Source organism: Zootoca vivipara, chromosome 7 (genome assembly GCF_965207765.1).
Source record: "Zootoca vivipara chromosome 7, rZooViv2.hap1.1, whole genome shotgun sequence".
NCBI classification, from domain to species: Eukaryota; Metazoa; Chordata; class Lepidosauria; order Squamata; family Lacertidae; genus Zootoca; species Zootoca vivipara.
The window spans coordinates 76,353,662-76,370,523 of NC_142590.1; the positions used below are offsets into that span (position 1 = coordinate 76,353,662).

The 16,862-nt window shown below is 40.4% G+C and overlaps 1 protein-coding gene and 1 long non-coding RNA gene across 2 annotated transcripts in view; one reads left to right on the forward strand and one right to left on the reverse strand.

Moving 5' to 3' along the window:
• ARFGEF2 (ARF guanine nucleotide exchange factor 2) overlaps nt 1-11,889 on the forward strand; it is a 47,271-nt gene extending 35,382 nt beyond the window's left edge. The window contains exons 29-39 of the mRNA XM_035122146.3: nt 110-240; nt 346-475; nt 1,304-1,439; nt 3,430-3,568; nt 3,652-3,706; nt 4,021-4,135; nt 4,982-5,112; nt 5,846-6,014; nt 7,184-7,322; nt 8,188-8,305; nt 9,688-11,889. Coding sequence (XP_034978037.3) covers nt 110-240; nt 346-475; nt 1,304-1,439; nt 3,430-3,568; nt 3,652-3,706; nt 4,021-4,135; nt 4,982-5,112; nt 5,846-6,014; nt 7,184-7,322; nt 8,188-8,305; nt 9,688-9,864 — 1,440 coding nt within the window. The 3' untranslated portion in view covers nt 9,865-11,889. The remainder of the gene's footprint in view (nt 1-109; nt 241-345; nt 476-1,303; nt 1,440-3,429; nt 3,569-3,651; nt 3,707-4,020; nt 4,136-4,981; nt 5,113-5,845; nt 6,015-7,183; nt 7,323-8,187; nt 8,306-9,687) is intronic.
• On the reverse strand, nt 9,762-16,858 carry LOC132592457 (uncharacterized). The gene is made up of 3 exons (XR_009557956.2): nt 16,720-16,858; nt 14,651-14,763; nt 9,762-9,899 (listed from the first exon to the last, which is right to left on the reverse strand). It is a non-coding gene; the product is annotated as an uncharacterized LOC132592457 (long non-coding RNA).
• Nucleotides 16,859-16,862: the final 4 nt, after the last annotated feature.

A 16,862-nucleotide genomic window follows, 5' to 3' on the forward strand; every position in this document is an offset into this window, starting at 1 on the left:
ATTTTTAAAGTGTCTTGCTACTTTTCTTTGCATTTCTCCATTCTTTAGCAAGACCTGATTGAGTGGCTTAAGTGTTTGTACTGAACTACCAGCTCTTGTATGTTCACAGGTTTTGAGAGAGTACACAAGTGATGACATGAATGTGGCCCCTGGTGACAGAGAGTGGGTTAGAGGCTGGTTTCCCATTTTATTTGAACTTTCTTGTATCATCAATCGGTGCAAGCTAGACGTGCGGACGAGGTAATGAAACATCATCTTCTTTTTGGTTCTGCCCAGATATTAATGTTTTTCCCTGTTAACTTGTATTGTCTTATTACTGCTTTCCTCCCCCCCCCCATGTTGTAGAGGCCTAACGGTTATGTTTGAAATCATGAAGAGCTATGGCCATACCTTTGAACAACACTGGTGGCAAGATCTGTTTCGAATTGTCTTTAGGATATTTGATAACATGAAGCTTCCAGAGCAGCAGTCAGAGGTATTGGAACCCATTTTATAGAAGCAAACAATATTAAAAACAAAAATTGAAGTCAAACTTTGATCTAGTGCAAGCACCCCCAAACTTCGGCCCTCCAGATGTTTTGGACTACAATTCCCATCATCCCTGACCACTGGTCCTGTTAGCTAGGCATCATGGGAGTTGTAGGCCAAAACATCTGGAGGGCCGCAGTTTGAGGATGCCTGATCTAGTGGGATTTTATTATTCCTTTTTAGTGGGGTGGGGTGGGGTGGGGTGGGCTTGAGGCTTTTCTATCTGAGGTACGGTAGCATGCCACAAGGGCATTGGTTTATGTTCCATGTTGTCCTTGTGCCTTAACCAAGTTGAGCAAGAACATTGGGCCACTCTGTGCTTCAGTAGGTAGTCTAGTTACTTGCTACGTACAGTATACAGTGGTTCCTCGGGTTACAAACACTTTGGGTTACAGACTCCACTAACCCGGAAATAGTACCTCGGGTTAAGAACTTTACCTCAGGCTGAGAACAGAAATTGCGCGGCAGTGGTGCAGTGGCAGCGGGAGGCCCCATTAGCTAAAGTGGGAGCTCAGGTTAAGAACCGACCTCCAGAACGAATTAAGTTCAGAACCAGAGGTACCACTGTATGGTGCTGCTTGGGTTAGCATAAACAAAAATAGCAAGTTGCTATCCTTAGGAACTTGCAGTGTTAAATTTTTACAATGGGAAAGCAGCATGGAGGCAGCCTTTAGATTTATAAGCTTTATTGTGCTTTTCAATATTCAATCAGAACTTTTCCCAGTTAGCAGTATTAAAAAAATAAAAATACAAGGCCTGCTTTTTCTCTTGACAGAAATCTGAATGGATGACTACTACGTGTAATCATGCACTTTATGCAATCTGTGATGTATTCACTCAGTTCTATGAAGCTTTGAATGAGATTCTTCTTGCTGACATATTTGCACAGTTACACTGGTGTGTAAAACAAGGTAGCTTATTTACATACATGTCACTTTATTCTCTGGGTGGATGAATTGGTCAAATTCGCTCAGTTTCTAATTTTTCAAATCTAATTTTACCTAGTAAAATTCATTTTTGGTTTTTTTAAAATAATTTTTATTAATTTTACATATAATCACAATATGTAACATTGTATCCTCTTATTAAGTCTCTTGGCTCAACCAAGCTTAAACGATTTCCCTCCCTCCCGCCTAATGGTTTACAAAATTAAATTTTACTTTTTTTGCATTTCACTTCCTTTCCTATTCTTGTTATATCATTACTTAAGATATTAAATTACTCAACCTGAATAGGTAACTAGTTCATCTTACAAATAAAATTCATCTTACATTACAAAGTAAAATTCATTTTTGTATGCTGTTTCCATTAGTTGATGCGTTTTTGTTCGTAATGTCCCCTGATTTTTTTGCAGAAAGAAATCCTTTCAGAATGACACAAAAAAATTGCCTCTTACCACTTCTATATCTTTTGGAGCCAAGTTCAGATAGCATTGTATTGTATATATTGTATTGTATATTGCTCAGCATTGGGCAGGCAGGAATAGCTTTTTAGGTACCATCTGTTTAATTCCTCCCATTGTTCCTGAGATGCTGATCAAACCTCCTAGATGCCTAGGTGCCTTTGCGCCCCCCCCCCCATTAAATATTTGAGGAAGCTTCTTTTGCAAATGGGAAAAAACCCATGGGGGGGACTGACAGTTGGGGGAAAGCTCCATTTTTTTAGGATCAGCTCAAAGTTGTTGAGTTTCCCTGTTTTTATGGGGTTCAGCTCACAGTTCTGCAGCTACTCTAGGAAAGGAAAGGGACCCATTTCTACAGTTTCCAGACAGATAATCTAATCAGCCAGTCACATGTTGCCTGGGAAACAAACAGCCTGCCTCTGCAGACACAATTGAGGCCTGGGCAAGGAGCCTGGGCGAGGCCTGGAAGGGAGCTAGCTCCCTTATCTCCCTCCCCGATCTCTTGCAACCAGCTGCTGAGTGGGTTCCTTTCAACACTCTCTTTCCCTCTTGTTAGCCTTTAGCTCTTTTTTTTTTTTTTTAAAAAAAAGCACGATCTGCCTTTTGCCCCTGGGCAGTTCAACTCCAGGGACAACGCATTCACTCCATAAGACGCACAGACATTCCCTCTTACTTTTTAGGAGGGAAAAAAGTGTGTCTTATGGAGCGAACAATACGGTACTTAACCTGAGGTACTACTGTAATTGCAGTTTCCCCCTTTCTGCCCACTGACTTTGCACAAGTCTGTCTGCCCATGGACGATCATGCTGTGCTCTTTGTGAGACAACGGGATTAGCATTCCTAGTCTTACAGAAACCCTTTTCTTTTTTGACTGAGGCTACATATTGCCCTGGTGCAAAAGTAATAGAGGTTTCCTGCAGGTGAGGTGCCAACCTTGGAATAGTGCATTCTGTCCCTTTCCTCCTTTTACTGGTGTGATCTCCCCCTCATTTTCTGTCATTAGCCATTATATTCACCTTATCTGTGTGTCCTGAACCGCAGGCCCTGCGCTAATGCAGTCATGGTTAATTCTAATCAGGTTTCCTAAAACAAAATTTAAAGAAAACTACCAGGCATTAAAACTGTGGTTTAAAATAGCCTTCAAGCTTTGGTTTTTAAGAGGGTCGTGATTAATGTTAACCATGGTTTTACATCACTGCATATAGGAGGGAATCATGAGGGCGGGAGGAAAACTTCTGGAGAGGGTAGGATAAGCAAAGAATACAATATACACATATAATGTTACATTTGCTCCATCTCATTGTCTCATTTTGCAGTGTTGCCTTGACTTACTACTTCCCAGTATGAGTAAGCTCTAAACAACTGCAAGTCATTCTTGTTAGGTGGTTTATAAATACCATTGATCTCTTACTCTGTGTGTCTATAGTCACGGTGAATGTTCTTTAATTTTGCTTAAATGAGGATTATTATTATTTAAGATGGTTCTTCATTTTCTGCAGACAATGAACAGCTGGCTCGATCGGGTACCAACTGCCTAGAAAGCCTAGTAATATTAAATGGGCAGAAATTCAGTCATGAAGTCTGGGACCAAACCTGCAATTGTATGCTAGAGATCTTCAAAACTACAATTCCTCATGTGTGAGTATAATTCTAAATGCGGAATATGTAAAGTGGTTTCAGATTAGGTTACATTTCAGATCATTTTTTTTTCTTCCTTGAAGCTTGCTGACATGGAGACCAGCAGGAATGGAAGATGATTCATCTGAAAAGCACTTGGTAAGTGCTCTGATTATTTGTTCCTTAGCTGAAAAAAATGTGCGCAAAATGATGTATGTGACAGTTTCATGTTTATAGACATTTAATATGGAAAAAGAAGTTCTCTGCAAGAACATTCATTAGACTCATATTTATTAAGAAATAAAAGTATTAGTAGCAGCAATATGTATCTTTGGATGTGTTTTTAAATAATAATAATATATCATTATTAATTTTTTTTTATTTCCCACCCTCCAAATTGTATTGTCTTGAAACTGAGAGACTTGTGAATGATTCATGAAAGAAGCATTAACACAGATCCTGTTTCCTTCTAGGATATGGATCTAGATCGCCAGTCATTAAGCAGCATAGATAAAAATGCTTCAGAAAGGGGGCAGAGCCAGTTTTCAAATCCAACAGATGAAAGCTGGAAAGGTGGCCCTTATTCAAGTAAGTCTGCACTTCAGTCTCCTCAACATCTCTATCTCTATCTATCTATCTATCTATCTATCTATCTATCTATCTATCTATCTATCGAGGGCTATCCACTCCTCATCCAAGTCCCCTTACAAGCAACACCCACCCCATTGTGCTGAAGGCCTGCTGAGATTTTCCATTCTGCTTTCAGCACCATCTGCATACAGGCATTCTCAGTTCCTAGCCTCCACTACAGTGCTGCCGCCAACTTGTGTACAAATTTGTTTCCAGAAATTTGTAGCATTGTGCAAGAGCCTTGGAAATGGCAATCCACAACCATTGACAGCCTATTGCTGGTTGTTGTTGTTTTTTAAGAGCTTGGGTTGATGGGATTCGTAGATTCTTGAAATTTTCTTAACAGGATTCATATGCCAAATAATCATCTATAACCTCTGAGAGGTTTACAGTCCCATTTTCAAGGTCAAATTACCGGTATGCTGGTTGGTTAACCTCAATTCAAGGAGCCTTGATGTAGCAGTGACACAAAAGTCTGCTATCTTACTTACACAGGAAAGTGTATTCTGTTGTTGTTATTTATTGAATTTATATACCGCCTTATACCCGGAGGTCTCAGAGCAGTCCTAAAGTATTATTTTATCAATGGCATGGTGCTAGTCTAGGGATGATGGTAATCTTCACGGGCACCACGGTAGCTCATAAAATCCATTGCTAGAGAATGTTGCACAGTATCTGTTTGGGAAGGAATCATGGGGACCAGGGGAAGTGGCATCAAGGTACCTTTATGTGGCTACACCAGTTTTTAGTGCATAAAGCCAAATTACTTTGAAACTAAGACCTATCATATTGATATTCTCTTAGACCAGAAACTCTTTGCCAGCCTCCTTATTAAGTGTGTTGTGCAACTGGAATTGATACAGACCATTGATAACATAGTATTTTACCCAGCAACGAGCAAGAAGGAAGATGCTGAGCATATGGCTGCTGCTCAGGTAAGAAGCCTCACATTCTTCTCCAGTGTCACATCTTGACTTCCCCATTTGGTTAACATTTATTGGACAGGGAGTGAACTGTGCCCTGACAGTCTTTTGCCTTGTATGTGAAGTCCCCCTATAACAGTGCCTTAGTTTTAGCTGAAGAGGCTTAGCGTTCTGCTCTGGCTGGCATGAAGAGCATGAAGTGAGCAAACAAAGCGTTGCTACTGAACAATTGTAGATAGGTCAAAGTCATCAGTGAAAATGAAGGATACTCCTGAAACTGATACCACCCTGTTTTTCTCCAGAAGACCCGATGTGCCGACTGACTGGGACAAATGTTGCTCTGAACCGGAGAGAAATTTAGATTACATTTCCAATAACAGAACTGCCTACATTTATCTACATTTATTCTCTAATTGCATCCAGAAGCAACTGGCGCATATTCTACCTGTGCATGTGTGATTTTGATGGTTTTGTCTCCCACAAACTGGGAGGCATCATCAATTAATGGTGATTTTGCAAGGAATAATGACACTTCTTTTACCGATACCAGAAACTGTGGCATGTGCCCTCTGCTCTGGGTGGGTGGGTGGGATAGCAACTGATGTACCCAGGTGCACTGGACTGATACCAAAATTGGTCTATATAGTATTGTGCTTGGAGATTGTGATATACTCTGATTAAAGGAAAAAATATGATTGCACCTATTCCTTCAGCCAACGTTTTGTAACTGGATTTTCCATTTTAGAGGGACACACTAGAAACAGACATCCACATTGATACTGAAGACCAAGGAATGTACAAATACATGTCTTCCCAACACCTGTTCAAGTTGCTGGACTGTTTGCAGGAGTCCCATTCATTTTCAAAAGCTTTTAACTCAAATTACGAACAAAGGACTGTCCTGTGGAGAGCAGGTGAGCATGAAGTGTGTGGTGCACAAAGGGTTTTTAAAAATATACTTAAAACAGTGTAAGCAAAAAGTTGCAAGTTTAGTACATGAATCCAGTTGAGGGAACTGGTGGCTCCCCAGATGTTGCTAGACTGCAACTCCCATCATCCTTGCCCATTGGTCATGCTATCTGGAGCTTATGAGAGCTGCAGTCCAGCAATATTTAGAGGGCCACAGATTCACCATACCTGATCTAATAACATGGAATTTTATTATTTTGATTTTGTGGTTAAATGTATAACTAATAATATTATAATCCAATTACGAAATGTACCTTGCTAATGATCTTATATCAAGATGGGGAATCAGCAACTTCCATCAGCCCCGGGCGGCATACCAGTGGTAAAGGAGTGATGGAAGTTGTAGCCTAGCAACTTCTGGAAGGCAACAGGTTTCCCATCCTTGCCTTGTATGAAGATCACAGTATGCAATAGCTGTCCATATCCGTTCATCATGTAGGAGTTCTGTAAATCAGATTCAGTGAAATGAAGCCAAAGCTAATGCCATTTATTTTGCCCTTATGGTACAGAGGGAAAATGTCATATTTTGGGTTGTTGTAAACCAGGCATAGGCAAAATCGGCCCTCCAGATGTTTTGGGACTACAACTCCCATCATCCCTAGCTAACAGGACCAGTGGTCAGGGATGATGGGAGTTGTAGTCCCAAAGCATCTGGAGGGCTGAGTTTGCCCATGTCTGTTGTAAACCGTAAACCTATAGAAGGGTTAAGTGCCCTTTCCCTTTTTCTATTCTAACCACTTCCTCCTAAAATTGTAGTTTTCCCAGTTTTAAAAGTGCTATTGGATGGTAACTATGTGCATTTAAGTGTAATGTGGAGTCAGGCTCTAAGTGAGGCATTAAGAGACTTTGTTCAGGGTTTAAGTTGAAACTGCACATTCTCTTGCTCCAAATCCCTCCCTTCAATAGTGTTTACCTGTATGTGATTTCAAAGGCATATGTGTCTTGCCAAATTTGTATTTTGGACCTCACAGTGTGGAAAAGTTGTATGCGTGCATGTCTATTGGAGTTGGAGCAGGCATGCAGTTACACACAATCACCCATCGGTTTTAGTTTTCTTGTTGGGGTTACAAGCAGCTTGAGAATATCTAGCTATGTTGCTGTTCTTGATTTCTAGGGTTCAAGGGTAAATCCAAGCCCAATCTTTTAAAACAAGAAACCAGCAGTTTGGCTTGCTGTCTGAGAATCCTCTTCCGAATGTACATTGATGAAAATCGCAGAGACTCCTGGGAAGCTATACAAGAGAGACTCCTGAAGTAAGCATTATTTCTACCCTTCAAAGATGTTACTAGGCTGCCCAGTCGAGTGACTGCTTTTGGCTGCAGGATTCCAGTGTCGGTATGGAATGCCTCCCCCTACATCTTCCTATTAATTTCAGTCAAGGTAATAAAAAGTGATGGGTGTTCAAATCTGGGCCTTCCATTAAGACCATCCTGGAATGTGTCTGTGAAAGTAACCTGATACCTGGAGCAGGCCATTCATCCCTTCCGCACCATTTGATAAAAGAGCTTTTGACTCTGGCTTCAGTGCGCTTTTTGCAAAGTGTTGCTTCTAGTTAGTTAGGTGAAATTGTTCAGAGAGTGAAAAGATAATCCTATTCATAAATGACATTGGACAGCATGTGTGGATACCAGATAAAGAAAATCGCCCATTTGTACATTGAACTGCAATACTTCCAAGCCCACTTGCCGCTTCAGCCAGGTGATTTGAAATAGAAAACACAAAGGTCAAATAACGAAATAAAAAGACATTGAGAGGATTTCAGTATAGCACTGTGATAATGGTACAATTTATAGAAGCGTTTCAGCTTGCAGATGGAACAATCCCTCATTTCCTCTCCTGCCACTCTGTTCTAGGGGTTCTCTAAGCCAGTTTTGGGGGGCAGGTGTATGTGTGGCGGCAGCAGAGGAGGGAAAAGCCCCGTTGCCCTAGTGGAAATCCTTGCGTTAGTTGAATCCTGCCCACTGAATGTTTTGTCACTTTCCTCTTCCCATTTAAAGTGAAACCTATCAAGCTTCCACGTTTACTGCTAGGCTTGAGGGTAGACTGCAACACCTGTTGATTCCATTTGCTTACAATTCCTTTTTCTATGTATTGAGTGGGTGCATAATCTTTCTCTAGTGTGTGCAGTGAGGCGTTGGCCTATTTTATCACTGTGAACTCAGAAAGCCACCGAGAGGCTTGGACCAACCTCCTGTTGTTACTTCTAACAAAAACACTAAAAGTCAGTGATGAAAAGGTAAGAAAAGATTCTCACCTTGCTTTCATGCACATTAATTTCACACTTTAACATGAAACTACTGTATATCCCTTTTCTCTCTCACACACACATTGTATGAAAGGGCATCACAATTAAATTGTGGCTTCAGGGATGTGCCTCTAGCCCCACCCCCCAAGGTCATGTGGAGGTGGTGCTGGCCCTTCTCCAACTCAGGCATGTATACAGTATCTGTAAAAGGAGAGGCTGTGCCTGTTCTGGAACTCTGCGAGGGGTTGCAGAATGCACAGGGCTGGTGGGAGCTGGAATTCAACCACATCAGGTAGGACCACAGATTTGCCACCCATGGTTTAGATCAGACATCCCCAAACTTCGCCCCTCCAGATGTTTTGGACTACAATTCCCATCTTCCCCAACCACTAGTCCTGTTAGCTAGGGATCATGGGAGTTGTAGGCCAAAACATCTGGAGGGCCGCAGTTTGGGGATGCCTGGTTTAGATAGACTTTCTCAATGTTACGTGCTTAGTGTGTTGCAGTCTAAAACTTGAAGATTTATTTGAAAACAATATTGCTACATGTTGCTACACATTGACATAGAATGGGAAAAGCAGGGTTTCCCAAATTTGGGTCTCCAGCTGCTTTTGGACTACAATTCCCATCATCCCTGACCAATGTTCTTGGTAGCTAAGGATAGCTTGGGAGTTGTAGTCCAAAAACAGCTAGAGACTCAAGTTTGGGAAACACTGCTCACTGGCCCACCTCTACAATAAATTGATCCCTGGGGGAATTCCTGGTTACTGGAGGGCCAGCCCTACCATTAGGCAGAGTGGAGATAGCCACCTCAGGCAGCTGATTTCTAAAGCTATGAAAGGGCAGCAGAATAGGTAAGTGTTTAGTATATACTATTTTAACTCCCAGGGAGCAGGGGAAAGTTGCTTATAGGATAACTTGACTGGCCTTAAGTTAAGACAAACCTTAACTTGAAGGGCAGTGGCATCTTCTGTTCTGACTCAGTCCAGAAAATTGCTTGGACTGGCTGTTCTGGTTGGGTAAGAAACTGAAGGAAAGGTTCATTGGTGGCCTCAAGAGGTATGCAGCTTCCAAACCTAGATGTTGCTTACCCCATAGTCCAGGCATCCTCAAACTCAGCTCTCCAGATGTTTTTGGACTACAATTCCCATCATCCCTAGTTAACAGGACCAGTGGTCAGAGATGATGGGAGTTGTAGTGCCAAAACATCTGGAGGGCCGAGTTTGGGAATGCCTGCCATAGTCTGACTGTGAGAACTTGGTTCCTTCTATTATTATTATTATTATTATTATTATTATTATTATTATTATTATTATTTATTAAGGAGTGCTGCTTTTTTAAACAATCTTACTCCTCCCTTTTTTTCTTCCAAGTTCAAAGCACATGCTTCAACATATTACCCCTACTTGTGTGAGATAATGCAGTTTGACCTTATCCCAGAGCTCCGAGCGGTACTGCGGAAGTTTTTCCTGCGCATAGGTGTAGCATTCAAAATCTGGATTCCTGAAGGACAGTTGCGGACGTCGGGGACCCACTCGCTTGCATGGTAGCTCCATTGCTGCTCTTTCCCAAAGCTTGAGTTGTGCTAAGTTCAAAGAATGGATGCAGAGAGAGGGAGATTGTACTCAAAGAAGATGAAACAACCACTGGAACAGATCAAAATAATAGCATTTCTAAAGGAAAACTCTCTCCATTTTTTTTCTAAATTCTGGCTTCCCTATAAGAATAGCTGTTGAGCATTTTGCAATTTAATGCAGTAAATGTCAAGTCATTCTTATCACAAAGCTTGTGTCTTCAAATCTGTTGTTTGCAATGGTTCCTTCTTAATGCCTTTCAGCTAATTGCCCATAATCTGTTGAAAATGATGAATGAATGGAAAATGAGATAATACCGAATATATTCATATAGGCCTGTGATGTTAGCAAATGTATTAATAAATATTCAAGAGAGGGTTTAAATTCATCCGAAAATCATGCTAGGACATCTGGTCTTCCCCCCCACCCCACCCCATTTGGGTGGATTCAACCTCTGTGTGAATACGGGGTCCTTTTTTGTTTTAATGATTTGGTGCTGTCTATTCTGTAAAGTCATAGCAAGATGGCAGTTGGGCGGTAGTATAACCAACAACCCAGCAAGAATCCAAAGAGATATTGATCTTCATCACCCTCCCTGCCAACTTACATGTTGCAGAATGTGTGTGGTAAATCATTCCCAGAATTGCGCCATATCGTGTTGGCCTGGACCTTCATTGTTTTTCATCATAAGTAAATTCCCTTGATACTAGATTTGTATCAAGAAAATAATTTGTAGTATATAGAATTGCAAAGGAAATACTACCCCCCCCCAAATGTAGGAGAAAACACGAGCCTCTTAATCCCGTTACTAAATCTCTCATGCCTTGAATGCACCATGAAGCTTGAAATCTTTGAAAATTCTTCTGATTCTTGAGTAGTATGGAGGAAATGGCAAAATGAAACTTTTGAATTAATATCTGAATTGCACATTGAGTGAATTAAAATGTATAGCAGTTGGTCAAGCCCTTCCCCTTTTGAATAATATATAGATTAACACTTTGGTAGAAGCAGTCTATCTTTAATGTGCATTAAGATATTTCTATTTTTATTGCAGAATTGTGAGTTGCGGTTGTTTTTAATGGCTTGGTTAGTACCGTGTTTCTCATATTATAAGACATGTCTTATATTTATTTTTTCCTCAAAAAAACACACTATGGCTTATTTTCAAGGGATGTCTTATTTTTTTCCTCCTCCTCCTGCCGCGGCCAGCATTGCTGCTGCGCCTATCACTATGTCTTATTTTCGGGGTATGGCTTATATTCCTTGAATGCTTAAAAATCCTGCTATGGCTTATTTTATGGGTATGTCTTAAAATATGAGAAACAGGGTACTTTATTGTCAATAGTTGTATGAGGGCGAAGAGTCTGGTTCCTATTGGGACCACTTGATTTATTAATATAAGTGCACATGTACTTGTGATGAAATCCTGTTTGTTAGGGGGCAATAGGAAGCAAACTTGCAATTTTATCAGTGCGGTTCTATTGGCTCTACTGACTTTGGGTTGGCGGGGTGGAGTTGTTTTGTTTATTTGTAAGACCATGTCTTAGTATTCTTGGCCTAGTAGAGGAAATAGTTTTGTAAGGTATGGCAGGCTAGAACCTGTTTAGTTGTATTTCAACTCTCCTATATGAGTGTAAGATTTGTATAAGAGGGCAGGAAGGGAATTGTTTCCGTCCAAATGTGTATATATATTAAAAATGCAAGTGCAAGAGTATTATTAAGCATATTTTGTACTTTCCCATATCTGCAAATAAGAATGGTAAAAGTATTAACTTAATTAGGGGTGGGGTAATGGTAGTTGGTTGACTGCAATCCTAAGCAAGCGTTCCTGAAGTTCCATTGAAAATGATAACGAGTTGAAATGTAATTGGGGTTCAGTGTCTTCGGAACTTTTTGCGTTGTAAATTGAGTTTGGCTGTTTAGCTCAACCAAAGTTGTTGCGGTTTTTGGAGAACCAGAATTGATGGCTGGATTTGTTTTATTAAATACTGGTGCTCTCTTTCTCTATCTCAAGTTAATTTTGTTTTATATTTGTGTTTGGTCATTAATATATGTAAGAACAGTTTCTGACGTTTAATTTCTCTACCAAAGAATTTTTTGCATAAGAGCTGCAGCGTTTGTCTCATATGAAGTACATTGACAGAAATACGAGTAATTTATTATAAAAGATTGTGGTGGCATTTTGCCACGGTGAAAAAAAATAGTCTAACTTTCTTAAACTTAAAGAAATTTCAACTTTTAAGTTTGCATCATAAATATGTATTTCACCGTGTACCAAGTCATCTATTGTGCGTGTGATATATATATATATATATATATATATATATATATAAAATCTCCACATATTCTTTAATTGGACATATTCTTTAATTGAGCTGTTTATTTTTCCCACTGCTATGGTTCTGCTATTAATACAGTACATTGTATGAATGCAGCTTGGCCTCCACCCTGTTTTGTCAAGTGTTACCTGTTCAAAGTTGTAGCTGTTTGTCTTTTATTAAGGGAGCATGGCAACATTATAGCTGCTTCAGAATCTGAAAGAGAACTGCAATACCCTTGGGACTGTAATAGCTTCTTCCAGAACTTTGCAATGTAAAATAATATAAAGAAGCTTTATATGTGAGATCTTAGCTTATAGATAACATTCTGATCATACAACTTAGGACCTTTTAAAGATTACCGTGTGTGTGTGTGTGTGTGTGTGTGTGTGTGTGTGTGTGTAGAGAGAGAGAGACAGACAGAGACTCCATAATAGCCTTACTCCAGATTTTCCTGAAAGTGTGTGTGCACTAGATCTGTGGAGATTGATATAGTACATGTAATGTTTGGATGTGTTTTTGCAGTGGCTTTGGGCTTCAGTGTAGCTTTCCATTTTGTCAGCACCAAACTCCACAGACAACCGTAACAATGATAGGAATTTTCTCCAGCTGCTTTCACAGCAATTCATTTGAGTGCAGATCATGGAGCAGATTCTGCAGACTAAACACAGTGCCTCCTATAGACTTCCTTCGACCCACATGGAATTTGATTCAGCTGGTACAGGTCAGCAGCAGAATTCTGTGTCTTGGATCCAATGTAGGATTAGAGGTTTTTGTAAGCTCCTATGTACATATTTCTGCCCATCTGTTAACCATAACTTAGAGATCAGGAGCGACCCATGGACACATGCAGAACACAGGCTCCTTCCTCCCACTTCTAGTATGAATTCCTACCCTCTGTCCTTATCAGCATTAACCTTGGTTTAGCTTTACCACTATACCGCCTGCACTCGTGGTTAACAGTCATCAGGTTTCCTCTTAAACCAGAGGTTGCAGACCTGCTTCTCAAACACAGTTTTAAGATGTAAACCCTGGTTAGCATTAACCCTGGTTATTACAGATGCAGACACATTGTTAAACTATGAAATGGGAAATGCGGCAGAAGGAATAGGAACTGGAGAAGGGAGATAAGAACACACACAGCCTGCTCATATTCTCTTTAACACTGGCTGTCCAGCATTGTATCTACAGTAGCCCACAGAGCACTCTTACAATTGGAGACATTTAAACTGATGAAAATAAGTTATGCCACAGCAAAATGTGTAGAAACTGTCCGACAAGATGTACAAATCCACATGTAGTCAATATTTTGAAGAGGCACTCTACAATAAACAGGTGAGGAAAAAAGGTTAACATAGACAGACGTCCTGACGGTGACCTTAATTTTGCTGCTCTGAGGGTTGTCTTACGGAGTTTTTATTATTATTTTTGCACCCTTTTCTGAAAGTTTATTTATTTAAATTCTGAATCGGAGATAGAACAAAAGTCCAGTACAGCTCCAGTACAGTTAAAGGGTCTGTAGTATAAATTCAAACCGAGGCTCAAATGTCTTAAGCCTGCATATTTGCACACAAGCTGGTTTATTTTTTTGAGCAAAGTTGATGAAATAAAGTTTGCTTAAATCTTTGTGTGTTGCATTTTATAAGGATAGTTTGCTTACTACTAGCATAATCGTGTTTGAAGATAATGTAAGCCAGTGTAAAAATGGCCAGTGAAATTTGCCCCCAAAATTTATTTTAACATTTCATCAGATGATATGATCCTTGGCTTGAAATTCCTAAATGTCTTGACATTTTGTCCAGAATATCTCTTTGCAACTTTAAATAAAATATACTTTGTGCAAAATGTTTTACCTATATAAATGCCTAAAATTAGTTACAAGCTACTTTTTTTCTTAAGAGATCTTCTATTATGAAGTGCATTTAATATCATTAAGTTAATGAAAAGCATTCCTTGCCCGATGGATGTATACATTTTTGAGAGAATAGCAGAATAATTATATAATTATGAAAAGCTATGTAAAGTTTTTTACATAAAAATATTATGTATAATACTGTTGTATTCCATGCTTTAATCAGGTGGTAAATAAAAGTTTAAAAACGAACTTTCTTTTTCAAATGTAATGATTTCAAGCTTACATCAACTATTTGTATCCAGTTGGATGGGGTGATACTATAAAGGAAAACACAGGTATAACATGTTTGATGCCGTCTGGTCCACTTCCCCTTGTAAAATTTTGAGTGAATGAGACCCAGTCATTCCACAATAAACACCTTGCCTGGAACCAGCCAAAGTGTGTTCCAATACTGTCAGATCGATGGAACAGCTTGCTATGTGTCACCCAATCCAGCCAAGAATGATATGTTCATAGCAATGATTTCCATTCAAGGATCTTAGCTATGTATGGTGCCAGTGGTTGCAACACAAGGATCTACTGTACTTACCCAGCACTTTGCAGTGTGTCAGACTCCCCTAATGTCTGATAGTTGACAGTTGTGGCTGGGGCTGATGGGAGTTGGAGTTCAACAACATCTGGAAGACCCCACATTGGTTACACCTGTTGTAAAGGGATACCCCTGGTATAAACATTTACATAATTTTATTGTAAACTGTTTTGCCCATGGACAAAAGTGCACCAGTTCTACCATCTTTTTCCTTTTCAAGAGAAAAAGTTGCTGTGATTTTCAGAACCATCCAGTCCCCTGCTGCTGCTCTTCCAAGGAAGATTGCAACCTCTGCTGCTGTGGTGTGTGTGTGTGTGTGTGTGTGTGTGTGTGTGTGTGTGTGTGTATACACACACACACACACACACACACACCACAGCAGCAGAGGTTGCAATCTTCCTTGGAAGAGCAGCAGCAGGGGACTGGATGGTTCTGAAATATATAGTATATAGTGAATAAATAAATAAAAACCAGGGCCAACAGTTGCATGCAACTTCACGTCATGTTCACCTGCCCTTTTTGTATGTATAAAATTTGTACCAACGTGCAGCAGGTAGCCGGAAGTGAAATATTTCAGTCCTGTTTTCAAAGTGTCTGCTGACTACAGCACTGCAAAGTGAGCATGTGATGCCTGCAGCATTGTTGAAGTTAAGCTGCACATGAGCAGTATCTGGTCAGAACCCTGGTTGCCCCATCCATATGAGGCACTCAGCTTTCCGAGAGAATGGAATATAAGCATAGTGAGTATTTTGCTTTGCTAGTACCCTGTAGCCACCCAGGGCCAGGATATGGTGTACAATTGTCCTAGTTCTGCAACTTTTATTGCAACTTTCTGAAAGCTTCATTGTAAAGAAAAGCCCAACGTGGTCTGGTGTTTTCCTGCAAGTGTATACTGCTAAGAATGCCTTAGTGGTAGATTTATTCTGCTTTATTAGTTATTCTGTGATGCTTCCCCAATACTACAATGTTACTGCTGTCCAGTTGGGTTCCAGGGCAACTAAAGTGGGACAAAAAAACCCCAACACATTTGCAGTATGAAGTTACATTATTTCAGCAGGAAGTTGCAGGATATGCAGGGACTAGAAACGAAGCAGTGTGACTACCCCAAAACCTCTGCTGGCACAAGTATTGAAAGTGGGATTGCATATAACTGCCGCAATAGCATTAATGAGCAGAAATCGTGTGCATTGAAAAGACTGAATGGAGGGGGTCCCTATGGCAAGGGTGGAAGGTGCTATACCAGTTACGCTCAGCAGCTGGCAGCAGTGATACATAGACACCAAAGCATTTCTAGCACAGATGGAAACAGGAGCTAGATGTCATGGTTAATCGTGTGCGCTTCCAGGACAGCCTCCCACTTATCTCCTTTCCTCATCCACGTTCAAAAGCTCCTATTATGTGTGTGTCTGAAGCAGAGTTGTCAGCAACATACAGGGCGGGGCGGTTGAGAACATTTTTTTTAAAAAAATAATCTGGTCTGAAGTGACTTCAATGTAATCCATTACCATCTATTGCAGCCTAACAGGATTGTCCGCTCTGGAATCTGTCACGCAGATTCCCCACCTCCCGCGCCACACACACACACGAACTTGTAAATCTGTCTGTGTTTGGCTACCCAGAGCTTAAAAACATGGCCTTTTTCACACATCCTTTCAAACACATGCAGTTGGAGATGATCCCTAACTTGGCAGAGAAATAAAAAAATTCCTTCAGTATTTTTTATTTTGCTTCGACTCAGACCAACACGGCTACCTACCTGTAATTGGCAGAGAAAGAAGACCTGAAATATAGGACAAAACTGTATCAATACAGGACGTCGCATTTTATACTGAAATGCGAGACAATCCTGTATTATACAGGGCAACCCTGGCCGAAGGGACACAAATAATAATAATAATAATAATAATAATAATAATAATAATAATAATAATAATAGTTTATTTGTACCCCGACCACCTGACGGGGTTTTATATATAAAAACATTTAAATGCTTCCCTATTCATGTACAGAGCAGGGGCAGAAGTTCAAAATGTGATGACGACATTATCATAAACCTTTACAAGGTGTACCCGTACGTCCCGATCTGCCTTCCACCCACTCCTGGGTTAGCCTGAGTGGACCGATGCGGATCAGCAGAAGCCAAAGGACGGCAACGGCGCCGTCATCCAGCTTCCGGGCGCACCGCCACCCTTCGGCTCTCACCCTCCTGGGC